Source organism: Rana temporaria, chromosome 4 (genome assembly GCF_905171775.1).
Source record: "Rana temporaria chromosome 4, aRanTem1.1, whole genome shotgun sequence".
Taxonomy (NCBI): Eukaryota; Metazoa; Chordata; class Amphibia; order Anura; family Ranidae; genus Rana; species Rana temporaria.
This window is the reverse complement of record NC_053492.1, coordinates 134,345,132-134,371,951: the sequence shown is the minus strand read 5'-3', so window position 1 is coordinate 134,371,951 and position 26,820 is coordinate 134,345,132. Positions and strand designations below refer to the sequence as shown.

Sequence of the window (26,820 nt, the reverse complement as noted above, 5' to 3'; positions counted from 1 at the left end):
AGAGGGCCTCCGTGATAGGCAGACACTAAACACAGTGCCTCCTGGGAAGCTGAGTGTTCCGCCTATCACAGGACAGAAGACGTAGGAGGCGCGGCTTTTAAAAAAAAGGTACGGCCGTGATTCTGCATGTCTTAGGATAAGGTAAGGTTAGGTTACCGGCGTATAAGACGACCCCCGACTTTTAAGAAGATTTTAAGGGGTTAGAAAGTCGTCTTATACGCCGGAAAATACGGTATATCTCTATCTCATAATTTTTTAATCTGATATGTAATACAATTTATACTTTTTACCTCATGTTTTTTGGAGTTTATTTTGTCTGACCTGTCTATAGTCTCTTCTCTGTTGGAAGGTATTCTTTGATGCTCCTGAAGCAAAATATTCATATTTTTGTAGCACTCACCCCTGAAAGGCCCTGCTGATTTTGTGGCAGGTTCCTTTCCCACTAGTGCAGCTGCAGCCAGACACATAGCAATGTTTACTCTTCTGACTCAAGAAACTGTCTAGGGGTTGCTTTCTTAACATTTATTGCTGAACAAACTTGGATAGGGCACAGGGAGCTGTGAGATACTCCAGAGTACTAAACAGTAATAGGAGGACAGTCTTCACTCTGTAGCTACATCTTAGATCAGTGCCTTCAACAATAGCTCCGGGAATGGACAGTACTGCCACACCATAAGCAATGTTCCAGGCCAGGCAAGCCTTAGCATTAGTGCACCAGTGGTTAACAGCAGGAACGGTCATCCAGATCCTGCTCTTTGGTCTATACTCATAGGTCCTTGGTACTTGGATGCCTCTCTCCAGTGTCATGCAGACATTTCCTTAGTGGACGCTCCAGATCCTAAGTGAAATCCCCTTGGTTTAGCTTTAGAGGTTCTTGGCAAGTAGGCCCAGCTTTTGCATAGCTAGGACCTCAATGAGCTAAAGTAATTTTCAGCTGGGCTGCCTGGGAGAGCGGCAGCCCTCCATACTAAGAACTTCTCCTCCAGGACAAGAATCCCCACTGCTCCAGCCCTAGACTATTTTTGTGCTGTGTATCCGCCCACTGGGCGCGCCTCCCCAGGGATTGGCTGAGACCCCATAAATATTCTGACTACTTATTTGACCTGCTCCACTCCTATGTTCTGGAATCTTCCTGGAAAGCAGGGAGAAGCCGTCAAGCCTGGAGCCTGTTGGTCCACAATCTGTTCAAAGCAATCAACAACTTCACTGATTACAGAGGAGCCCAAAAAGAACTTTAATTTAAAGAGTGCTACATCTTTAAGACACCTGATGCAGATTTGTAATACATAGCACATATAATTTGCACCATTCTGCCTTTGTACAGGAATAATTTGCAGTGTTTCACTGTAAGATGCAGTGCAGTAACAGTTCGGGAGGAAGATCCTTATATTGACACGACTATGAAGGTATGTAACTTGTGGTTAGCTCTATCATGCTTCGTACCATGGTAGTTTACCTGCTCTGTGGGATGTAGATGTTACCAGCAAACAGTGGCAGCCTGTTCATTAGGGGTGCTGCCCCTTAATCCATGCGCCCAACCCCTAATCTACATGCAGTTTTTTTTTTAAGCACGATTTAGAGCCTGAGCCTTTAATTGGCTTAAAAAAAGGTGGGCTTGGGGCACAGAGCACTGTGCCCTGAGCCCACCCAGTTGTGTGACAATAGCAAATTAATATTTGTTTGCCGCCTCCCTAGCTCCCCAATTCTTTGATGTAAAGGGTGCATTTCTTTTTGTTTCCCTTATTTTCACCTGGTAATCCGGCCAGTAAATCTGTTGTTCAAAAGAAAAAGATCTCTTGCAGATGTAACAGTTAGATGTATGAGCCAAACCAATTAGCCCTGACAGGGGTGCTTACAATGATCAGCTTTTATTTATTTATGTAAAACTTTTATCGCAACAGATGGGGGGGGTGGAAGGTTGCTGTAACTGCTTATAAAGTGTCAGATGAAATTCAGCTTCAGTTTATTAGTGTATCTAATACTGGTTCATCTTTGTCCTCCCCATGAATTGGCAATGCTGCTGTCCAAAAATGCCCATGTGCCCCTTCATTCAAAGTAGAGCCACTGTAATGCAGGATGTGTATTCCTGGCCAGATCACCAGATATAAACTGAGGGGAAAAATAGAAAACTAATACAGCCACCACATCTAAGGATACACAAGCTGCAATAAATTCCATTTTTGATTTTAGGTTTAATGCCACTTTAAAGTGGAGGAATAGGCTAGTTCACACCACAAAAACTTCCTCTAGATCCATTTCAGATGCGTTTTGGCATGTGTATTTTTGATGCGTTTCGGGATGGGTTCCAGATGCTGTTTTTTTTTTTTTTTTTCACAGTACTGGGGTCCGGTGTGTTTTTGATGTGTGTAGTTGTGTTATGGTGCATTCATGCTGCCTTTTACCACATTCAAGTTCAGTTCTATGCAGTAAAAATGCAGCATATTTTTTCCTAGAATTGGAGCGCACTGGAACGGCAAGCACTGGTGTGAACTAAGGATGAGCTCCAGCATTTTCTCATAGTACACGTGCAGAGTCCGCCAGGAAGTCAGGGAGACATTGTCCCGATGCTCGACTGCAGACATCGGGAAATGTCTCCCTGGCTGTGATTAGTGCAACGACGTGCAGACTTCCTGGCGGACTCTGCACGTGTACTATGCGAACACGCTTCAGCTCATCTTTAGTGTGAACTATGCCATTGAAAAACATGTAACCTACTTTCTATGTGTTGCAGAAAAAAAGCACTGGAATGCATATGGTGTGAACTAGCCCTAACTCTAGCTATTCTTAACCACTTGGGATCCGCCTGCCGTCAATTGACGGCTACAGCGCGGATCCCAAAAGCCAACAGGACGTCAATTGACGTCCGCCCCTTTGGGCGGTCCCCGCGCGCGCTCCAGAGCGCGCAGCGGGGAAAATCTGTGTTGGCCGTGTCCCTTGGACACAGCCAATTACAGATCGCCGCGAACGGCCAATCAGAGTGGCCGTTTGCGATCTGTGCGGCCAATGAGAGATGATCTCATATGTAAACATATGAGATCATCTCTCATTGTCGTTTTACACAGAGACAGCGGTGCTGTCTCTGGAGGGGAGACCGATCTGTGTCTCTTGTACATAGAGACACAGATCAGTCACCCCCCCCTCCACCTACAGTTAGAACACTATACAGGGAACATATTTAACCCCTTCCTCACCCCCTAGTGTTAACCCCTTCAATGCCAGTCACATTTATACTGTAATTAGTGCATATTTATAGCAATGATCGCAGTATAAATGTGAATGGCGCCAAAAATGTGTCCGATGTGTCCGCCATAACGTCGCAGTCCCAATAAAAATCGCAGATCGCCGCTATTTCTAGTAAAAAAAGAAAATAATAATAATTCTGTCCCCTATTTTGTAAGCGCTATAACTTTTGCGCAAACCAGTCGCTTATTGCGATTTTTTTTTTACCAAAAATATGTAGAAGAATACGTATCGGCCTAAACTGAGAAAAAAAATATGTTTTTTTTTTTTTTTAAATTGGGATATTTATTATAGCAACAAGTAAAAAATATTGTATTTTTTTCAAAATTGTCGCACTTTTTTGTTTATAGCGCAAAAAATAAAAACCGCACAGGCGATCAAATACCACCAAAATAAAGCTCTACTTGTGGGGAAAAAAGGACGTCAATTTTGTTTGGGAGCCACGTCGCACGACCGCGCAATTGTTAGTTAAAGCGACGCAGTGCCGAAAGCTGAAATTTCACCTGGGCAGGAGGGGGGTTTATGTGCCCAGTAAGCAAGTGGTTAAAAATGTTCTCTCTCCCCCCTCCTATCTATCCTGTATACCCTGTATAAAAAACGATGCATGTACTTACTTATTTTTAATCCTTTTCAGTCTGGTCGTGTGATCCTGCATCTTTGGCTCCCCTGTGTCGATGAGTGGCTGCTTCAGGGGACAGGAGGGAATGCCAACAATGGCTGGGCCATGGGAGCCTATGGGTGACATCAAGGCTCTGGGAGTTCACAGCCTTTGTCGAGCATTCCTTTACACGGGGAAGCTGGAGCTGCGGAGTCATGTGACCAGATGGGATTAAAAAGAGAGGTAAATATACAGACCTTTTTTTCACAGGGTAGAATGAAGGGGTGGAAACATTTTTAAGAATAGTTAGTGCTAGATTTTTCCATCACTTTAAGCCTTTAGTAATAATGATTATAGGACACCTCTCAATTGATCTTTTTTGCTGAGCCCCTCATAGTTTTTTATAGCAAAAATTGTGTTTTATCAACACTTGTTCCTCTGTTCATGTTACTTCTCACTTTGAAAGCTTGCTATGATCCAGTGACATACTGGATCTTTAGCACAGGTTATATCTCATGCTAGAATATAACTGGTTACCTTTCTTTGAATGCGTTTCTTGTTAAAGCGGTTGTAAACCGCATAAACGTATTTTTTTTTTTTTTAAACCTGCAAGGCAAAAGGCATAATCTGCTAGTATGCACCGCATACTAGCCGATTATGAAATACTTACCTCGGAACGAGGTGAACACCACTTACCTGGTCCACGCCGAGCAGGATGTCATCTTGCTCCGGCGTGTCTTCCGGGTATCGCCGCTCCAGCGCTGTGATTGGCTGGAGCGGCGATGACGTCACTCCCGCGCGTGCGCGGGAGATTTAAAATCGTCAGGGTTCGCCGGATGCCGGTCCTTTCGCCATGGATTCCCCCCTGTGCATGCGCCGCCCGCATTGCGAGGGGAATATCTCCTAAACCGTACAGGTTTAGGAGATATTCTTTATACCTACAGGTAAGCCTTGTTATAGGTTTACCTGTAGTTAAAAGTGAAAAAAGTGGGTTTACAACCACTTTAAAGTGGTTGTAACTCCATTCGGTAATTTTCTGGCACTCGCCTGTCTTCCTGAATGCAATGTCTGCGGTGCATTTGTTTTCTTTAAAAAAAATGCTGTTCTATACTGTATTTCCTAGTGCTGCTCGGCACTCGCGTGATTGGCTGCTGCTCCCTCTCTCGATCTAACAGGTACAGTGGGAGGTGAAGAGAATCCCCCGCTGACATCAGTCGGGAGGAGGAGTGAGGCGGTCGATCACGTGAACGGCGCTAAGAAATACAGTATAGAACAGCACTTAAAAAAATAAAATAAAACAGATGCACTGGAGACCTTACAATCATGAAGAAAGGCGAGTGCTTAATAATAAGTTATTTAAGCAGGAGGGGGAGTGGAGGGGCAGGCCCCGACACAGAGCTGACAGGCAGGCAGGGAGGGGAGAGGACAGAGGAGAGCTGCGGATGACGGAGGCACATAAACTTACCACGGTGTCAGGGCTCAGCAGCCATGATGAACTGTGGTCAGTTTACAGGGGGAGGGGGGAACCAGGCAGGATCAGCCAGGTATTTCAGATGATAGAGGGGGCCAAATTACACAGCACAATCACTTTGCTGTATAACATGCTTTAAGGGAACATGATCATTTTTTTTGTTTTTAGGATAACGAACGATTTCAGTTGAGATATGGCACAGGCAGGACAATCTAAAATGTTATAGACAGGTTTTACTTTCCAATATATTGTTTTATAGCAGTGTACTTTGAGGAGAGGTGGTTTAAAATATCTGCATTTCTGTCATTCCACAAAGACTGATAATGTAGTCACTGTTGTGTTCCCAGACTTGCCCACCTGTCTCTATGGATGTTTGCACACTAAGAATGCAGCTCTTTATCGGACTGAAAGGCATTCAGCACTTTAACAACTATATAGTTATCTTGACAAAGGCAGATCTTGAAGACGTGCCAGAGAAGGGGAAGAATTCAAAGAGATTGTCGTAAGTTTAAAGCTTTCTTTTTTTGCCATTTATTTATTTTAATCATTGTAGTTTCACAATGCGACAACTGTGTGTGTGTGTGTGTATATGTATATAGGACTCTTACCTGTCCATGAATTCAGTGGTGTCTTTACACGAGACGATTTTTCAATCGGCTCTCGGGTGCTGCCGCTGCCATCTCGACTAAGGGCAACCGGCAATTCCCTACTGCGCATGCACTTTGTGAATGGCTCAGCGGCAGGGAAGTAGGAGGGGGGACGAACGTTTTGCCATGGCAAAGTCAGCCAGAAGTGGGAGTAGAGTTCCTGTCAAAACCAGGTACCCACTCCACCCCCTCCGAAAGGTGCCAAATAGGGATGAGCTCCGGCATGTTCGCACGCTCCACGTGCAGAGCCCGCCAGGAAGTCTGCACGGCGCTGTGCTAGCCACAGGCAGGGAGACATTGTCCCGATGCTCGGCTACAGAGATCGGGAAATGTCTCCCTGCCTGTGGTTAGCACAGCGCCGTGCAGACTTCCTGGCAGGCTCTGCACGTGGAGTGCCAAATGTGGCAGCGGAAGGGGGGGGAGGCAAACAAGCAGAGCTTAACCTTTTGGGTGGAACTCCGCTTTAAAGGGGTTGTAAACTCACAAGCCAATATTCAGATTGTGTGTACCCAGCTTAAGGCCCCTTTTACATGACTGTTCCGATCAGGCCTGCCTGTCAGTTTTTCAGGCGGACCTGATTAGACAGTCCATTCACACCTATGGACCAGTTTACCCTCACCTACTCCATCCAATAAGAACAAACAGAAGGGGATCCATTCTCCTCTGTGCAGGCGGAATAGAGGGCATTCAGGTGTAAAGGGGCAGCGCGGACTCAGTTTGCATCTGACCGCCAATAGAGCACGACGGCCTCTGTCCATGTCCACGCTTGCAAAAACTGAGCAGACACAGACCTGTCATTTATCTGCTTTAACGGGACAGATCCCCTGATGATCAAAATGGAATCCGCAGCGTGTTTAAGGGGTCTAAATGTCTAGCAATGTATAATTTTAGTTTTTTTTTATTAACCAATTTTTTTACATTGTAGCAGAAAGTCAGGAAGTACAAAGACCAAAGTTTCATCCGAAACAGAACATGGCTGGAATCTCTACATTGTGAGCACTACACCACCTATCCAGCTCTACAGAGAAATGGTATTTACTTTTTCTACACAATGCAGTAAACTAGAATGGCATACTCCAGTTTTAGGCCCAAAGTCAATTGCTTTTGTTCTCGGGACAACTGCTCTTCTCCCCATACCCCATAGTGTGCAAGTAATATGAATCGGGTGAAATTCTGCGATCAATAAATTCTGAATGATCTCAACAGCATCTCAAATGGGTGTCAAAAGCAGGCTTTATTTGCATCACAAAAGCCCTTCAATGCCTGCCCTTATTTTGAAATATTATCTGTAATTAGAAAATGTACACTCTTCACTGAAAGAGAGCCTGTATTATATGCAGCAGGTCTAGTTAGAGGGAAGTCAGATCTCCTTGTATACAGTACATACTCGTTCCATTTAAAGTAGAACTAATAGACAAAACTTTTTTATTTATTTTTTTCATTTTTGGATTTTTTTTTTTTGCCATTTGTGTCCCACTGCAGAGATTTCCCTTCACTTCCTGTCCCATGGTCAAACAGGAAGGGGGTCCAAAGCATGGTTTGTCGAATTGGGCAATGATCTAAACTGTAGCAACTAAAGTAATTTATTATTATTTTTAGCTATTTCCTTCATTTTACCTTTTACTAGGTGGAATACAGTAAGAGGTATGACACTGTGAAGACTCAGGGCAGTATCCATCTTCTCAGTGAGGCTCACCTGTTGCTAAGATCTGCACTAATGAATCCAGACATGATAAACTCGGCGGATAAAGAAGAGCTGGAGGCAGCATTCAGAGAGAGTTGTGCCCACTTAGGGGACTGTTTCAGCAGGTTGGTGATTCTTTACTAAATTCTCATTAAAGTACATGAATACTAATTTTTCTTAAAAAAAAAAAAAAAAAATCCACTGTTATTTACTTAGGGCTACCTTTGCATGCTGTGCGTGGGCATGGACGCCTATTTATTTGAATGGGCTGCTGTGCCTTGAAAAACGCAGGGAAAAGGTCCTTGCACCTTTTCAGAAATCGCAGCCCGCACGGTAACCGCACTACAGGGCGGTTCTCCATGCGGGTGCGATATCCTGTGTGGGCGGTGTGCTATTAAGATTAATGGCACCTGCCTATGGGCCCCACATTTTGTGTGCAGGTGGGATGAAGTGCAGATCATGCAGCGGTTTCCACCCACACAACTGTGATGTAGGCTTAAAAGATGTTACTCGGAGACCATAACTCTTCAATATTATCTTAAAAAAATTAGCTATACCTGCTATGAGCCCTACTTTACCTATATATTTTTCATCAGTGCTATACATTTCAAATTGCTGTCTTTTGACTTAACCTTGTTCTAAATTACTGTTGTTTTTAACATCAAAATACTTTTCTTCAATAGACTCTGCTTTCTTATATTCTTTTTGTCATCTTCTTACCTAAATTTACCAGCAACCAAAAACCACCCTAATAACATGTTTCAAGGAAAGGTGTATGTAATACCTCAATTGGGAAATGATAGGAGTGTTCGCCCCGCCCGCCTTCATAGGATAATTGAAGAAAAGAAGAACAACGGCACATCCAAAGGTTCCAAAATGCTTTTATTTGAAATCGCTGTGATAACACCAAGGACACCAAAAAAACAGTCACATTGACGTGGTTTACACAAACAACTTTTGCCATAATCAGCAGCTACACATCATGATCAATGATTTACATAAATCACTAAACTAAAAAGCAACTCTATCCTCCCAACAATCATTATATACACATATAGTTACATGTATAATAACGATAAAAGCTGAATAAATATACACATATATGCACAAATAAATAAGAGACACCCCAGTGACATCAAATGTATCGAATATTAAAAACACTAAGGGCCAGTTCACACTAGATGCAGTTCCGTGTGCTTTTTTTCTGCACAAAAATGCGTGAACAGTGTTTTCCATGTATTTCAATGGCTCTAGTTCACACCATGCAGTTGGTTTCCGGTCAGTGTTTTTAATATTCGATACATTTGATGTTGCTGGGGTGTCCCTTATTTATTTGTGCCTACTGTATATGTGTATAATTATTTTCCCTTCATTGTTATTACACATGTATCTCTATTTATATATGATTGTTGGGAGGATAGCGTTGTCTTTTAGTTTAGTGATTTATGTAAATCACTGATCATGATGTGTAGCTGCTTCTGATTATGCCCTCTCAATAAGCACTTGTTGATGTAAGGGCAGTCTTGCCGTATATACTCGAGTATAAGCCGAGTTTTTCAGCCCTTTTCTTTAGGGCTAAAAATACCCCCCTTGGCTTATACTCGAGTCGGTGTACCTGAAGGGCTGCGAGCGTCCATTGTTTTTAAAAGTCGCTGCTTGCCCCTGGTCCCTTCCATGCTAGGCGTTTCCCAGCAGACATTGCTCAGTGTTCCGCCTATCACAGATGTCCTCTCATCCTCGGACTCTGCTTCCCAGCAGACACTGTGTTCAGTGTTCCGCCAATCACGGATGTCTTTTCATCCTCGGACAAGAGAACGTCCGTGATAGGTGGAACACTGGACACAGTGTCTGCTGGGAAACCGAGTCCGAGGATAAGAAGACGTCCGTGATAGGCTGCTGGGAAACGCCTATAACGGGACCAGGAGGAGACCGTGACTTTTAAATAATGAATAGACGCCCGCAGCCTGTAAACATTTCAGGTACACTGACTCGAGTAAAGGGAGGCTGCAATGGGCACAGTGAGGTGGCATTGGGCATACTGAGGCTGCAATGGGCACTGAGGCTGCAATGAGCACAGTGAGGTGTGCAAATGGGCATTGTTGACCCTCTTTTCGCTTACAGTAGCTGCTGCATTCTCACCCTAGGTGTATACTCGAGTCAATAAGTTTTCCCATTTTTTTGGGGTAAAATTAGGTGTCTCGGCTTATACTCGGGTCAGCTTATACTCCAGTATACACGGTATATAAGCTTTGTCAGCCAGGATAGTCATTGTAATGATTAAGCACAAGTTGTTTGTGTGAAACATGTCTATGTCACTTTGATTGCTTTTTTTTGCCATCCTTGGTGTTATCACGATGATTTCAAATAAAGGCATTTTGGAACCTTTGGATGTGCAGGCGTTCTTCTAATAATATGTCATGTTTACCTGTGATTTTACGTCTTCATTAGCGGGAGCGTTTGTGCCAAAAGAAGTGCCTGTGCGTTAGTGCAAATACATATTAAAGATTGTCATTCACATGAGGTACGCCAGTCTTTTGGTGCCCTTTTTGATTATGTCCTCAGGTATATGTGTCCGATGATGTCATTATGTACGTGTGCATGCATGGGTTCATTCGTGCGCACGGCATTGTGACAATCGCATTGCAACAAAAGCAGAACAATAGATTGGAAAACAGGAAAATACTGTGCTAACAAAAAACAAGATAACCTAAATAAGCAGCAGCTAAAAAGTGAAAATACACACTAATGAGCAAGAACAGGGGTTGTAGCTGCACTAACCTAACCTGTGGAAGAATAATTACATAAACCACATGAAACTATATATTGTAGTGATCCTTGATTGGGATAAGGTTCAACAGACACTGGTATGACCCAAGTGCTAATTGACACCAAATAAAATCAATAAACATATTAACATAGAAAATGTGCAAAAGTGACAGATGATCGTCCAATATTGAGCGAAGATCAAAAATGGATATCGTGCGTAAGTGAATATCATCGGCACAAGATTTCACCACCAGAGAGTGCTAACACTATAAGGATTGCACGCTTACCACATGGCAAGCAAGATATGCTTGCAGCTGTAAACCCCTGCCAGGGCCGCCTTTATCCGGGAACTCGCCGTAAAGGCAGCTTCAATGGTCAGATGGTCAGCTGACGTCATCGCGTTTTACAGTCTGAGTGGATGGGCGTTCGCCAGCCGGCTATTTGCTGCTATTTTACTGTTTTACTTTCTACATTGATGTAAGTGTTTTTAACCTTTTATTAAATACGTTTTTAATTGGATTTACGCCATGGTGAGCCTTTTTTTTCCCGGTAACCACTGATTCATCCACATGTTACCGGAATTAATGCAAGTACCCAGTCACTCACCATCTGACCATTGAAGCTGCCTTTACGGCGAGTTCCCGGATAAAGGCGGCCCTGGCAGGGGTTTACAGCTGCAAGCATATCTTGCTTGCCATGTGGTAAGCGTGCAATCCTTATGGTGTTGGCACTCTCTGGTGGTGGAATATGATATTCACTTATGCAAGATATCCATTTTTGATCTTCACTCAATATTGGACTATCATTTGACACTTTTGCACATTTTCTATGTTAATATGTTTATTGATTTATTTGGTGTCAATTAGCACTTGGGTCATACCAGTGTCTGTTGAACCTTATCCCAATTAAGGATCACTACACTATATCGTTTCATGTGGTTTATTTAATTATTTTTCCATAGGTTGGGTTAGCGCAGAACATTAGATTATCTGTCAAAAGACAGTGATTTGGAATATATAGCTCTTATAATATAGCTGATTAAGCATAAGATGTTCCGCTAATATCTTTATAAAGATAATATTAAGCTGCTATGAGCACCAAGTTATATAATTTATTGTGCTAAATTTTCAGGTAAAGCAATTTTTGAATTGGTTGTAAGTAGCAGCACTTAGATGGGTAAAAAATATAAAAAAGTCAAGCTTCCTGTAAATCATAAATTTTGTATAGTTCTTAGTGCAGTTAGAAAATACTTAGGAGAATGAATTAACACGGTGAGCAACCCATTTATGAGAGTTTAAACCTGCATGACTGCTAATGAACGTTGTGTATTCAGAAATGTTCCCTTTTGTTTAAAATGGAGCCGTAGGTACTATTTACTGTAACCGAGTATCAACGTTTCACAGCCATCTTCAGCACAGCGTGACAACTCTACTAAACTGCTACAGCCTGCTTGCCAGGCAGACTAGTCACATGACACTCTCGGACGCGACCAATTACTTCTCCTCCCACCCTCACGAAAATATAAAAGTGCAGAAACCTTTTTAAAGACCCCTGGTATATTTCAGTTTCCTAGTCCTTCAATGTGGTGGCTGCATCAGATATATTTTTTTTGGGCTTCTTACATTTTTAGAAATTTACAGAAAAATTCTTGATGATCCTCCAGGAAATATTATGCCCTTGGGAATTTCCGACTTCCCAGGTGTCTCCAGGTGTCTTCTGTGAGCTACAAATGCTATTCAATGGGCATATTGAGAGGGGGGAAGCTGTCTGTGGCCCAGAAGATCAGCCCGGGCTAACAATTCTGTTCCACCTTAAATACAGTGGCCCGGATTCAGATACAATTGTGTATCTATCGGCGGACGTAACGTATCTCAGATACATTAGGGCGCAAGTTCTGTATTCAGAAAGAACTTCCGCCCTAAGTTACGGCGGCGTAGTGTAAATGTGTCGGTGTAAGCCCGCCTAATTCAAATGTGGATGATGTGGGCGTGTTTTATTGAAATTACATGTGACCCCACGTATTTGACGTTTTTTTACGAACGGCGCATGCGCCGTCCGTGAACGTTTCCAAGTGCGCATGCTCCAAATTACGCCGCAAACTGTCAATGCTTTCGACATGAACGTAACTTATGTACAGCCCTATTCGCGAACGACTTACGTAAACGACGTAAAATACGACGCTGTTCGGTCGTTTCCGACGTCCATACTTAACATGACTTACCCCTGCTTTACGAGGGGTAACTTTACGCCGGAAAAAGCCTTACGTAAACGACGTAAAAAAATGCGCCGGGCGGACGTACGTTTCTAAATCGGCGTATCTACCTAATTTGCATATTCCTTGCGTAAATCTACGGAAGCGCCACCTAGCGGCCAGCGTAAATATGCAGCCTAATATACGACGGTGTAAGAGACTTACGCCGGTCGGATCTTAGGGAAATCTATGTGTAACTGATTCTACGAATCAGTCGCATAGATACGACCCCGCACACTCAGTTACGACGGCGTATCCAGTGATACGCCGTCGTAACTCCTATCTGAATCCGGGCCAGTGTGTTTGCCCAGGATGTTTATTGGCTGACTTACCAGGTGAAAAAAAGGGAAGGCAACCTGGAAAAAAAAAGAAAGCTAATGCAGCCACAGCATCTAAGGACATGTTAACTGCTAAGCTATTACATTCTTGTTGTTGGTTTTTGATATGCATTAAGACTTTTTGGTTTTACATTTTTTTTTTTTTTTTATTACGTGGCATATATGGGGATTAATTAATAGCAAGTCTTTACTAATTTTTAGTCTTCAGATATGGCTACTGTTACAGTACTGTATCTGAAGACCTAAAGTTATATATGGCATGGTCAGCACTTTGTAGCATAAACATTTCTACCCATATGGTGCCATTTTGTACACATACTGTATATAGCAGTTTTTACTGTGTCAAACATTAGCACTGGGCTTTTCAAATTGGTGGATGATCGTATAAATAAGTTAATTTGGCAAAGAAGCAGATTTTAATTGTTTGCATGTGGTCTCTCTCCAAAGCTGGCCATATATTGACCGATTTATGTTTGTTTAGCCTGCAGGCTGAATGGAAAAAAAAAATTGTATTCCTCCATCCACAGATTACAGCATTGATGGATGAATCTCCCACTGTGAACAATTGTGTTTTGACAGCCCCGCTTGTTGTGGCCATCTCTGATTGGATGCAGCCTCTTTTTATCTGACAATTTTCCATACACCTCCTTTAATTTTTCAATCAAGGGAGATTGGAGGCAGGTGACAGGGCCACCCACTGACCAAATTTTGACTTTCATTAGGAACCGCCCAAAATTTTTACAGTGTACCAGCTGATCTAAATGTCCGTAGAGAACAGAAAGAGATGGGGAGATTTTCCATGAGTTCAGTTTAGTCTTGGCCCTAAAATTTTTATAAAAATGCAAAATACAATTTAAGATTGGTTTTTACCTGCAACTATCTCGACCTTCAGATTGGACACCAAGAAATCCCATCTGGCACTTCCTTACTACAAAATGTCCTGCCTATCTGTGTCTGATGTAATCGATCGCGTTCTTTCCAAAGATTTTCCCCAGGAGTATGGGAAAGGCTTCATGTTCTACCTCAAACATTCTCTTTGTGAAGAGCTGGAGGAACAACTGAGTGAAGTATACATCTCTTTTTTTTGTTAATGCATTGCTATTGGTAAAGGTTAACCGCATTGTAAAACAATTTAAAAATAAATCAATTTGCGAAAATGATACATGGTGCTGTAATCAGTAACACATGTTTGGAATGTCTATACTTATTTAGCATATCAAGGAATTTAGGGAAGGTCACGTTACCACTGACTGTACACTGCATGTACATCTACAGCAGGGCTTGACAAATTTACTTGGAATCTAGGAGCCAGATAAAAGAGTTAGGAGCCAGGAACACGCCCCGTCCAGCCGAGCTTGCGTGCAGAAGCGAACGCATACGTAAATAGCACCCGCATATGAAAGCGGTGTTCAAATCGCACATGTGAGGTATCGCCGCGATTGGTAGAGCGAGAGAAATAAGGCTAGCTCTCCTCTGTAACTCTGTAATGCTAGATCTCCTCTGTAACTCAAAACATGCAACCTGTAGAATTTTTTAAAACGTCGCCTATGGAGATTTTAAAGGGTAAAAGTTTGTCGCCATTCCACGAGCGGAAGCAATTTTGAAGCGTGACATGTTGGGTATCAATTTACTTGGCTTAACATTATCTTTCACAATATAAAATAAATTGGGCTAACTTTATTGTTATCTTATCTTTTAATTAAAAAAATATTTCTTTCCCCACAAAAAAGTGTGCTTGTAAGACCGCTGCGCAAATACGGTGTGACAAAGTATTGCAACGACCGCCATTTTATTCTTTAGGGTGGTAGAATAAAAAATATATTTAATGTTTGGGGGTTCTAACTTATAAGTAAAGGGAAGGAGATGGCAACAGGCAGAGAAGCACCATTAGCATTGCTGGTTGTCTTGTCATACCAACGGCCACCATAAGAGGGCGCCAGATTCCAGAAAAACCATAGGACTGCAGAAGGCCGCAAAGCTGCGGCCTCAATTGCCAAACAAACATAAAAAGTGTAGCGCATGAAATTAGAAGATCACCCAAATAAGAGGATGAATGAACAGTGCATCAAACAAATAATGACAAAATTATGATGACAATGTATCAACCAAGAAAAATTATGTGATATATATGTATATAAACACTAAATAGTGTGTGTATAAAGTCCTTGATGGAAATTGGTGAAAAAGAAGTCCAATGTGATAAGAATTGGTGATAATAATCCCAATACCTCGGAATGAAGTGCAGTAAAATAATCCACCACCGATCATTGAAAGGAAGGCCTACCAGAAGTACCGTACCCTAATGGACATATGCCCAAAGGGTCAGTAAGGCAGGATATAAACCACTCTCGGGCCTGGATCGCCAACTGCAATTCTCACGGAGACGTCTCGCACGTCAATCAGAGAGGACGCTATACACACACACCGTTTAGTGTTTATATACATATATACTTATTTGGGTGATCTTCTAATTTCATGCACTACAGTTTTTATGTTTGTTTTGTATATCACTATTGTCCATTGGTAGTTTGAGCTGCTTACTATTGATAGTGCGGAATTTTCTGTTTTCTGAGGCCTCAATTACTGTCCGGCATGGCCCGACGCGATCGCGAGGGGGGATGCGCACGGAGACAGGGTACCCCAGCTGTGCCACCCCAGACGCCAGGTCGCTAATTCTAGTCGCAATTGCGACCTGGCGCCCAAGGTTTGTCGAGCCCTGATCTACAGTATATAGTCATTTTGTGTGCAACAACTTTAAGGAGTGCAGGCTAATCGGCCCCGGGAGGGGACATTTTTGTTGCAAGCCATTCTGTAAAATTTGTTTGCAAAGTTAACTGCTGAGATTGTTTGGGGTTTACGGATCTAAAATTGTTTTGTTCTTCTGTTTTAAGGAAGCGGCTTTGAAAGTATTGCAGATATTTAAAGCTACAGAACCACAACAGTTGCCTAATGTGATATCCAGTCCTTGCATGGTTAATGTGTGTCCAGCTAAAGCAATGGATTTCTTGGAAACATTAGAGTCTGTGGCATGTTCAGCTATAATCTCTCTTACAAAGGCAACCATGGCACTGAGAATGCATGATCTTCAGAAGTATGAAGCAGAGATGCAGTGTCATCCAGAGGTGAGACGTCAAAAGTGACAAAATGTTGGTGAGACAGCTTCACGCTTGTATTCAGAAAATTGTATTTCATGACTAGCTGGGGTATAAAAAACAATGGGGCTACTCAAAGTGAATCTTACATTAGATTTGCAAGTAGGATGAAGCAAGCCCGGGGGAACATGTCAGTGGTGACAGCGCGCCGCTGGAAGGCTTCATTCTAAGGTAGCACATTATGAATTGCATTACTTTTTTTTCTTAACAGCCGCGGCCTGTCAAATGACCAAATAGTTGAAGTAAATCCAGCTTAATTTTATTTAATAAGCTCGGTAAACATTCACTTTGCTAAGTGAACAGTCTTTATTTCTTTAGTGGACCAATCCCAATGCATTACGTAAAAAGATCAGTTTTACCCAAAAGTGAGACTGACCTTTTTATCCGATTAATCTCCTGGTTCTGTTTCCTACCCTGCACACTTTGGGCTAGATTCATAGAGAGTTACGCCGGCGTATCAGTAGATACGCCAACGTAACTCTGAATCTACGCCGTCGTAAATTTAAGCGTATTCTGGAAACCAGATACGCTTAAATTAGGCTAAGATACGAGCGGCGTAAGTCTCCTACGCCGTTGTATCTTAGGGTGCATATTTACGCTGGCCGCTAGGTGGCGCCTTCATCGATTTCAGCATAGAATATGCAAATGAGCTGGATACGCCGATTCAGAAACGTACGTGCGCCCCGGCGGATTTTTTTACGTCATTTGCATAAGGCATTTTCCGGCGTAACATTACTCCTGCTATATGAGGCATAGCCAATGTTAAGTATGGACGTCGGGACAGCGTTGAATTTTGCGTCGTTTGCATCATTCGCGAATAGGGCATTAACTATTTGTGACGTGATTAGGAGCATGTGCACTGGGATACGTTCACGGCCGGCGCATGCGCCGTTCGTGAGAAACGTCATTTACGTGGGGTCATGTTTTATTTACATAAAACACGCCCACCTCTTGACAATTTGAATTTGGCGCGCTTACGCCGGCAGATTTACGCTACGCCGCCGCAACTTACGGAGCAAGTGCTTTGTGAATACTGCACTTGCATCTCTAAATTGTGGCGGCGTAGCGTAAATAACATACGCTACGCCCGCACAAATTTACGTCGCCATACCCGAATCTAGCCCTTTATCTTTAAGGATAGACAGGTTCCCCCTAAGCAGTACAGAGGCTGCCTGCCACAGACACAGTTCAATGCACACTGACAACATGAGATACCAACAATGGTATCTGGAATCAATAGGAGGACAGACTTCTTGACACATATGCAAGTCCTACACTCAGGTCTTGCTTATAATGTCCCAGGAGCTGTCTGCCACTCGGCTTTTTTCACAACATTCTTCAGTGAGGGTGTCAAAAGATTCTTCTCCAGACCAGAACTTCAGAACCGTGCCCTCTAGCAAAAAATTATTTAGCAATCCTCTCCAGACCCCCTTAGCCCACCACCTGCTGAGACCTAAACTGCAACTCTTGTCTCACACTAGCTGCCTCCCACAACAGTAGCCTCAGGAGAAAAGCCCTCCCAGTATAGGAAGAACACTCTGCCCAGGCCCCCCAAACATTTTATCACCTTAGCCACATTTTGTATGCCCCCTCCCAGGTATTGGTTCGGGTCTGATAAATATTCATTAATCAATGGTTAATCCTCCTCTATGTTCTGGAAGCTTCTTCCAGAAGCAGACAGGAGCAATCGACCACTGACCCAAAAAAAACAGATCACCACTCAAATGAGTACAGTGAAGCCAAAAACTAAAGCCTAACTTTTGCCAGGGTACTACATCTGTCTTAAATACAAATAATACTGTCTAAGGATTTATCAAATGAGTTTCATCTTTTGAAGACCACATCGTTTGTGTGTCTTGGTTTTTAGTTTTTGGAAATTCATAGTTCTGTATGTATATTGATCAGTTTAAAAAAATTCTCCTGCAGATTCTACTGCTGTATGGTTTCTTGGAGGAGCCTCGCCTGCTAATGATACGTAAGAACAAGGAGATCATTCCTACAGAGATGGCATTTTACTTAAGAGACGCCTTGCCTGGACTTCTTATCGCTGCCTTAGTGGCTTTTCATGAAAACAGTAAAATGAATCTGAAGGAAGCAGAATTATTTTTTAAGGTGTGATTGTTTGTAATTTTTGTAATTTTTTTTTTTTATTATTATTTATTGACTTTAGTGTAATAGTGTTTGGTCGCTCTTTAGAATGGAAAACTAAAAACCGATTCATGGAAAATACATTGTAATAACAGTCATGGCCATTGCCATTCATGGTTTCCTCAATGATCTGTAACTCCCCAGTGCCGGCAGCCTCAGACCATGACACTCCCACCACCATGCTTTACTGTAGGCAAGACACACTTGTCTTTTTACTCCTCACCTGGTTGCTGCCACACACGCTTGACGTCATCTGAACCAAGTAAGTTTATCTTGGTTTCATCGGACCACAGGATATGCTTCTGGTAATCCATGTACTTGGTCTGCTTATCTTCAGCAAAATGTTTTGAGGGCTTTCTTGTGCATCATCTTTAGAAGAGGCTTTCTTCTGGGATGACAGCCATGCAGACCAATTTAATGCAGTGTGCGGCGTATGGTCTGAGCACTGGCAGGCCCTCGTATGTCTATTTCCTGAAGACAACCTCTGGATATGATGCTGAGCATGTGCACTTAACTACTTTGGTTGACCTTGGTGAAACCTGTTCTGAGTGGAACCTGTCCTGTTAAACCGCTGTATGGTCTTGGACATTGTGCAGCAGCTCAGTTTCAGGGTCTTGGCAATCTTCCTATAGCCTAGGGCATCTTTATGTAGAGCAACAATTCTTTTTTTCAGATCCTCAGAGTTCTTTGCCATAAGGTGCCATGTTGAACTTCCAGTTACCAGTATGAGGGAGTGAGAGCGATAACACCAAATTTAACACACCTGCTCCCCATTTACATCTGAGACCTTGTAAACGAGTCCCCACACCAGGGAGGGAAAGTGGCTAATTGGGCCCAATTTGGACATTTTCACTTAGGGGTGTACTCACTTTTGTTGCCAGCGGTTTAGACATTAATGGCTGTGTGTTGAGTTGTTTTGAGGGGACAGAAAATTTACACTGTTATACAAGCTGTACACACTACTTTACATTGTAGCAAAGTGTTTCGTCAGTGTTGTCACATGAAAAGATATATATAATAAAATATTTACAACAATTTGAGGGGTGTACTCTGCTTTTGTGAGATGTGTGTATTCGTTTTTTTTTTTTTTTTTTGCTTTAAAGTTTTAACCCATTATTCCTTTTTATATAGGTTTTGTGTGAAAAATCCGATGACAATGATGTTCCACAAATGCTTGTAGATTTTTGGGAGGCCCGTCTTTCCTCCTATCCTCCAGACTCCATTCTTCAAGACATTCTGTTTAAACTTACATCACATTATGTGTGTCGAATATGCAAACCTCAGCATGAGTGCATCAAATCCTTGAAAAGTGCAGAGGATCTGGTGAGTTGATGGCTCACAACCATCCGTTTTTTCTTATTTACTGTGTGGTACAGCACTGTATATCTACTTTTTTACTAAAAAGCATTCAGCTTTGTTTTAAGAAGGTGGATAGATGCTGTGTGTTTGTACACTAAAAACCAATGTCTGTTTGTAGAGAAATTCCTGCAGCCATTTTGGAGTGATCAGTCCATGGGTTTCAAAGATGGTTTCCTCAGGACCGTCATCATGTGATCAGTGTGGAGATTTGATAAAGTTACAGGTATATATTTTTGTGGTTCTTTATTTGCACTTTAGTAAGGTCTTTGTTACCAACTGTACCTGCTGCAGAATTAATAGGCAGTTTTCAGCCTAAATACAGTATATTTGAAGGCATTTTATGGTTGGGTAGTGGAGCGTGCGTGTTTTTTTTATTTTTTTTTTTTTTTTTTTTTCCTGAAATGAATATAATTGGTATGGGGAACAACCAATCTCCCTGGCCAATCAATATCCTTGTTCAGGATGGACATTCAATTTCTATGGCTGTGTTTTGCACAGCTATCACTTTTGTTCCCTTAGCATTCCTGAAGTGTGGCTTGGGCACCAGATAGCCAAGTCTTACACATTTTGCCTTTTATCCACAGTTCATTTTGTGACATTTGCTAAAGGTACAGGTTATTCAACAAGATATAAACATTTTATATTTTGACTTCCCAATGAACTCTAATACACACGCTCGGAAATTCCGACAACAAATGTTCCGACCGTGTAGGCTCCATCGGACATTTGCTGTTGGAATTTCCGACAACAAAAATTTGAGAGCTGGTTCTCAAATTTTTCGACAACAAAACTTGGTGTCAGAAATTCCGACCGTGTGTACACAATTCCGACGCACAAAATTCCACGCATGCTCGGAATCAAGCAGAAGAGCTGCACTGCCTATTGAACTTAATTTTTCTCGGCTTGTCGTACGCTTTGTACATCACCACGTTCTTGACGTTTGCAATTATCGACAACGTTTGTGTGACCGTGTGTATGCAAGACGAGTTTGAGCCAACATCCGTCGGGAAAAAAATCCATGGTTTTGTTGTCGGAATGTCCGATCGTCTGTACGCGGCATAAGGCTGCATTCAGTGGTTTTTATGCACAATTTTGACACATTTGCTTGCCTGTTTTTTGCACGTTTTTATACTGTGTTTTTGAGATTAGGTTTTCTCTATTGGCTAATAAAAAAAAGTCAATTGTCTGTTGCATCATTTTGTGGGGGAAAAAAATCCAGCTCCTTCTTTTTTTTTTTTTAGCTTTTCCATCATCTTTGAATTCTTTTTTTAATGTAGTATTATATATATATATATATATATATATATATATATATATATATATATATATATATATATATATATATATATATATATATATATATATATATATATATATATATATTTAATTTTTGGGTAAAGAGTTAGTTAGGGTTTAAGGGCCAGATTCAGGTACATTGGCGCCGGTGTAACGTAAGCCGTTTACGTTACCCTGCTGCAAGTTTTCAGTTTTAGTGCCCGATCCACAAAGCACTTACCTGGAAACTTGCGGCGGTGTATCGTAAATACGTCCAGCGCAAGGCGGGCCAAATCGAATGGGCGGGTATCATTTAAATTAGGCGCGCTCCCGCGACGGACCTACTGCGCATGCTCCGTTTCGTAACTCCCGCCGTGCTTTGCGCCAAGTGACGTCATTTTTTTTGATGAGGACAAGGGCCTCTTCCCCACAACCCTGGCCCAGGGGGGGGGGGGACTTATAGGAATCTAGACATCTCCTTTAACAAGGGGGGCCCCCAGATCCCACCCACCCTATGTGAGTGGGGGGGAAATTGTATGCATATTGATTTTTTTTTTTTTTGTATGTATATTTGTTTTTTGTTCTAACTCTATGGAAGCTTTTGAATATTACTGAAAAAAGGTACTACATTTTTATGAGCGTTGCGCTACACCATTTTTGGGTAAAGTTTGGTAATATAAGTTTTGAATCGCTTGGGTGTTGGCTAGCAATTTATTTAGCACTGATTTGTTTTTGTATTTATTGTACTTGATTGCGCTGATTGATCATTGGTACACGGTTCTGATAAGCTCTGTGTCCTAGGATGAAAGCTGTGCCCATTATGTTTGTGTCACCCTAGGACAGGAGGCATGTTTAACGACACCACTACAAGGTGTAAATAAAGAAAAATTTGTAAAATAAGAAATCTAAGGCAGCTACCACATCTAATGCCTTGTAAACGCGATCGGAATTTCCGATGGAACAAGTCAGACGGAATTTTTTCATCAGATATTCCGACCGTGTGTATGCCCCATCTGACTTTTTTTGTAGGAACTTCCGATGGACTTGTTCTCTTTTTTTTTTCCCCGACGGAAATTCCGTTCGTCTGTATGGCACTCTGATGGAGAAAAAAACATGCATGCTCGGAAACAATTCGACGCATGCTCGGAAGCATTCAACTTCCTTTTTCTAGGCTCGTCATAGTGTTGTACGTCACCACGTTTTGGACGGATTGGAATTTGGTGTGAACGTGTGTATGCAAGACAGCTTAAGCGGAATTCCGTCTGAGTTTATGCCAACGATCGTGTGTACGGGGCATTAGAACCGGAAAATCTGCAATACTATTTTGTTTTTGGGTGTAGATACACTTTACCTTTCGAATAACTCAACATTATGAAATAAAGATTTTCTGTGTGTAAAAAGCTATCATATGGTGTAAAGAATTTTTTGATTACTTCCTGCCACGATAATAAACCAGCAAGTGAGAGAAAATCATCCTAATTTTAGGGAAAAAAATGTTTTAAAAGGTTTTATTGTACAGGTTCCCCCATGAGATTTGTATTCTACTCCTTTTCCAGAACCCCCATGACTTGTGGGGACACTATGGCCTGGATATACTTGAGAGGTTTTAACCCTTCACTGTCGCCAAAACCAAAACAAAAGCTTTGGGTGGAATTTCTGTGATATGTGGCTGTCTGCATCACAGATAAGGGGCTAGCTTACTAGCAAATGCACCTCAGGCCACATACTTACAAGCAGGTGCCGATAAAGTGAGAGGGCCTTCTTCAGTATTGTCTACCCAACAGTAAATTGCTTTATGCAATTGGCCCTATAAAGAGTTGGTTTCATTTTTTCTTTTTTTTTTTTCTTTAGGAAAGGCAACGGTCACAACCATACCTATCATCATGTAGCACTATACCTCTGCAGATCTACATGGCCTCTTTTTAACTTGTGATGCTAAGCGATGTCAGGTTTTTTGCTCTCTAGGCTATGTGCAGTTATCGTTGTCTTGCCACACTGCCTTTACCTTTATCCAGGGCTCGACAAATTCCGGTCGCCATGGCGACTAGAAATAGGGTCCTGGCGACTTGGCTTGGAAGGGGGGGCATCTGGTGGTGAGCCGTTGGTATTACAAGTTATTACCACCAGATGTGTAAGCTGGCACCATCTAGTGGTGGCCGTTGGTATTACAAGTTAAGCATTACAAGTTAAACAGCAATTCTAATGTAATTTTTCACTATTTTCACTGCCATCTTCTTTCCTCTAATTAGAACCCCCAAACATTATATATATTTTTTATCCTAACACCCTAGAGAATAAAATGGCAATCGTTGCAATACTTTCTGTCACGCTGTATTTGCACAGTGGTCTTACAAGCGCACTTTTTTGGGAAAAAATTACACTTTTTTTAATAAAAAAATAAGACAACAGTAAAGTTATCCCCATTTTTTATAATATTATGAAAGATAATGTTACGCCGAGTAAATTGATACCCAACATGTCACGCTTCAAAATTACGTCCGCTCGTGGAATGGCGACAAACTTTTACCCTTTAAAATCTCCATAGGCGTTGTTTAAAAAATTCTACAGGTTGCATGTTTTGAGTTACAGAGGAGGTCTAGGGCTAGAATTATTGCTCTCGCTATACCTATCACGGCGATACCTCACATGTGTGGTTTGAACAACGTTTACATATGCGGGCACTGCTCACGTTTGTGTTCGCTTCTGCGCGCAAGCTCGTCGGGACGGGGCGCGTTTTCTGGTTCCTAACTTTTTTAGCTGGCTCCTAGATTCCAAGCAAATTTGTCAACCCCTGCCTTTATCCCATGCCTAATACATGTACGAGTAGCAAAAAGACCTAAAATCTAGCAGTGGTGGTTGGTGGTAATAATTTATGAATGTGTTAATTTGCGGGAAGAAAATCGGTCCTAAACTTATCGTCTGTTTTGCATGTAGTCTCTTCTCTGTGGACCATCTCTGGAAATTGCATCATTCCTCCCATTTCTGGATTTCATACCGCAAGAAAACATCTCACATTTGAGCATACACCTTATATGTGCAACTCGTCTCCTGAACTACGAGAGCTCAATAGAGAGACTTCTTGATCGGTGCCCTGAAGCTGTTACTCTGTATGCAAAGCAAGAGATAAAAATTGGAAGCCAGGTAAAGTCTAAACTGGTATTGATAAAATGAACATTATACAGTATGTTAATGAATACCATATGCATGTGTGATCTGTAGCTTAACCACTTAAAGCGGAGGTTCACCCTAAAAACATGTATATAACATTACATTCTGCATACTTCCAACATTTACAGTATGCTGTTTTTTTTTGCTGTACATACCGTATTATTGCTATTTTCCACCCGGCTTCCGGGTACACACTCCCGCGGGAGTAGGCATTCCTATGCAGAGGCGCAGTGTCATGTGGGACTTCGCCCAGATGATTGACGTCTTGAGAAAAACTTCCCCTCGGTGGATAACCGAAACATACAGACCACCTTCTGCATTTTTCTACTGGGCTCACATGATCACACTGGTTCAGGTTCTGGTCAGGCAAAACATAGGGGCCCGGATTCAGAATGAATCACGTATCTTTAGGCTGGCATAGCGCATCTCATATGCGCTACGCCGCCGTAACTTAGTCAGGCGAGTAGTGTATTCAGAAAGAAGTTGCACCCGAAGTTGCGGCGTAGCGTATATGGGCCGGCATAAGCCCACCTAATTCAAACTAGGCTGGTACTCCACGTAAATGACGTACCTAACGAACGGCGCATGCGTAGTATCGCGTAAAATTTTCTCTGTAAATTACGCCGCCTCAATGTTTAGTCAAGGTGAACGTAACCTACGCCCATCCCCATTCACGGACGACTTACGCAAATGACGTAAAATACGACGCTGTTCCGACGTCTATATACCTAACATGACTTACCCCTGCTTTATGAGGGGTAAAGTTGCGCCGGTCGGACGCCTTACGTAAACAGCGTATTTTAATACGCCGGGCGCAAGTACTTTGTGAATCGGCGTATCTAGCTTATTTGCATATTTGACGCGGAAATCAACGGAAGCGCCACCTAGCGGCCAGCGTAAATATGCACCTAACATAAGACGGCATAAGAGACTTACGTCAGTCGTATCTTATACAAATTCTGGCGTATCTGATTCTTTGAATCAGGCGCCGAGATATGACGCCTCACATTCAGACTTACGACGGTGTATCTGGAGATACGCCGTCGTAAGTCCTTTTTGAATCCGGGCTAGGACTATTGTGTGCCCCAACACTTATATTGTGAAGATAGAGCAGACCTAGGCTTTCATATGCAAGCCGGCCATGAACAGTAAATATGATATTAAGCAAAAAAATAATTTCTGTTTTTGAATTTCTTAACTGTCCTTTCAATCATACAGTAATACATAATCATTTATTGAATCAAGATGTGTTTATTAGATTTGAAGATCTAAAATCATTTACCAATATGTGTAGATTTCCTGCAGATAATTTTTGTTTTTATCGGCACAGGCCCTCTGGTGGAACAAGCTACTGCCTGAACTGTGTACTCGAATTCGAGAAAATGAGAACACTAATGACATATTTATTTCAGCTTTAAAAGGTGAGGGTGCATGACACACATTGACTTAAAGTTTAACTCCAGACTTGTTTTATTTTTAATAGAGTAGGGCAAGGGTCTCTATTGGGTTTCAGTACTTGCTAAAGTCATGACAGAAGATTTCATCTGTCCGAATGACAGCATTGTTACTGCTACAGGAAGTGAGGGGGAAGTCTCCTTTTAGAGACACATGGCAATAAAAAGTGAGCATGATCTTTACTTTTCCCTAATCCCACTAAGAAACACATTTTTAGATATTGCTTCCTTTTTTTGGAGATTTCCCCTTGATTCCTGCCTTGGACACAGAGACAGACAGCAGGAAGGAATTGCCCCAGATGAGAAACGGCCAATAAAAAAAATCAAACCGAAGTCCTTGGAAAATCAGTAGCACATAAGGTGAAGTGGTGGAACACAAACATTTTAGATTAGTGTAAATAGATTCACTTAAGCCCTGTACACATGGCCGGGAATCCCATACAGACGGCCACTCAAAAGAACGGCCGTTCTTTTGAATGGCAACAACGCGGTGACATCATCGACTACGACGAGCTGGCGCTCGTCACATTCTATGCCGTCGCCGCCATCTTGCTACACCTCACACTAAGCTTGTATGCTACCAAGCATGCGTCAGTCTTATTGAGCATGCTCGGGACCAGTTTTCTCGGCAGGAAACACTCTGACGGGAAAATAGAGAGCAGGTTCTCTATTTTTCCCAGGCAGTTTTCCTGTCGGGAAAACTGCTAGGGAGCATACACACGACCAACGATTTCTGGCCAAATGCTCTCCTGGCAGTTTTCCTGCCGGGAATTTCGGTCGTGTGTACGAGGCTTGACACTCCAATACTGTTGCTGGGAAGCCATCTGTTTTCTTTGCTATGTATGAATATTTATAAAAGTCCAGAATGCAGCACTTCATTTTATCATGAATCGTTTAACAGTTTGGTTGTAGAAGAGATAAGGATAATGAGGAACCTCCACCGACTTCAATGTGCACGGAAAAGCACACCACACCCAATTGCTTTCAATCTGTTTACCAGAAGGATATGAAAAATATGCAGTGTAATCGTATATCACAGGGGACCAGATAGGGGTGTCACATTCCAAGGATATAATCAGAGGCGCCTCTGATGATATCCTTCTGGGATGAAACATGTCAGGCTGGCCGATGCAAGCACGCTGAATGCCGCGGAATTTATACATCATGATGTCTGTTTTTTACACCTGTAAGTAGACTACAATAAAAGATGGTGTTTTTTTTTTTTTTAAATCTTATGGGCTTCATTATTATTGCCTTTTCCTTCTATTG

At 42.2% G+C, this 26,820-nt stretch overlaps 1 protein-coding gene across 2 annotated transcripts in view; it reads left to right on the top strand.

The window, feature by feature from the left end:
* Window positions 1-26,820, top strand: part of HPS3 (HPS3 biogenesis of lysosomal organelles complex 2 subunit 1) — a 52,908-nt gene that overhangs the window by 24,509 nt on the left and 1,579 nt on the right. Inside the window, exons 7-17 of one of the 2 annotated variants that reach the window (XM_040349084.1) lie at window positions 1,325-1,406; window positions 5,657-5,811; window positions 6,885-6,987; window positions 7,584-7,765; window positions 13,888-14,062; window positions 15,887-16,117; window positions 18,074-18,259; window positions 19,427-19,618; window positions 19,773-19,877; window positions 23,864-24,070; window positions 25,428-25,518. In XM_040349084.1, coding sequence (XP_040205018.1) covers window positions 1,325-1,406; window positions 5,657-5,811; window positions 6,885-6,987; window positions 7,584-7,765; window positions 13,888-14,062; window positions 15,887-16,117; window positions 18,074-18,259; window positions 19,427-19,618; window positions 19,773-19,877; window positions 23,864-24,070; window positions 25,428-25,518 — 1,709 coding nt within the window. Of the gene's footprint in view, window positions 1-1,324; window positions 1,407-5,656; window positions 5,812-6,881; window positions 6,988-7,583; window positions 7,766-13,887; window positions 14,063-15,886; window positions 16,118-18,073; window positions 18,260-19,426; window positions 19,619-19,772; window positions 19,878-23,863; window positions 24,071-25,427; window positions 25,519-26,820 lie in introns of both variants that reach the window. The other variant, XM_040349083.1, reaches the window with a different exon arrangement.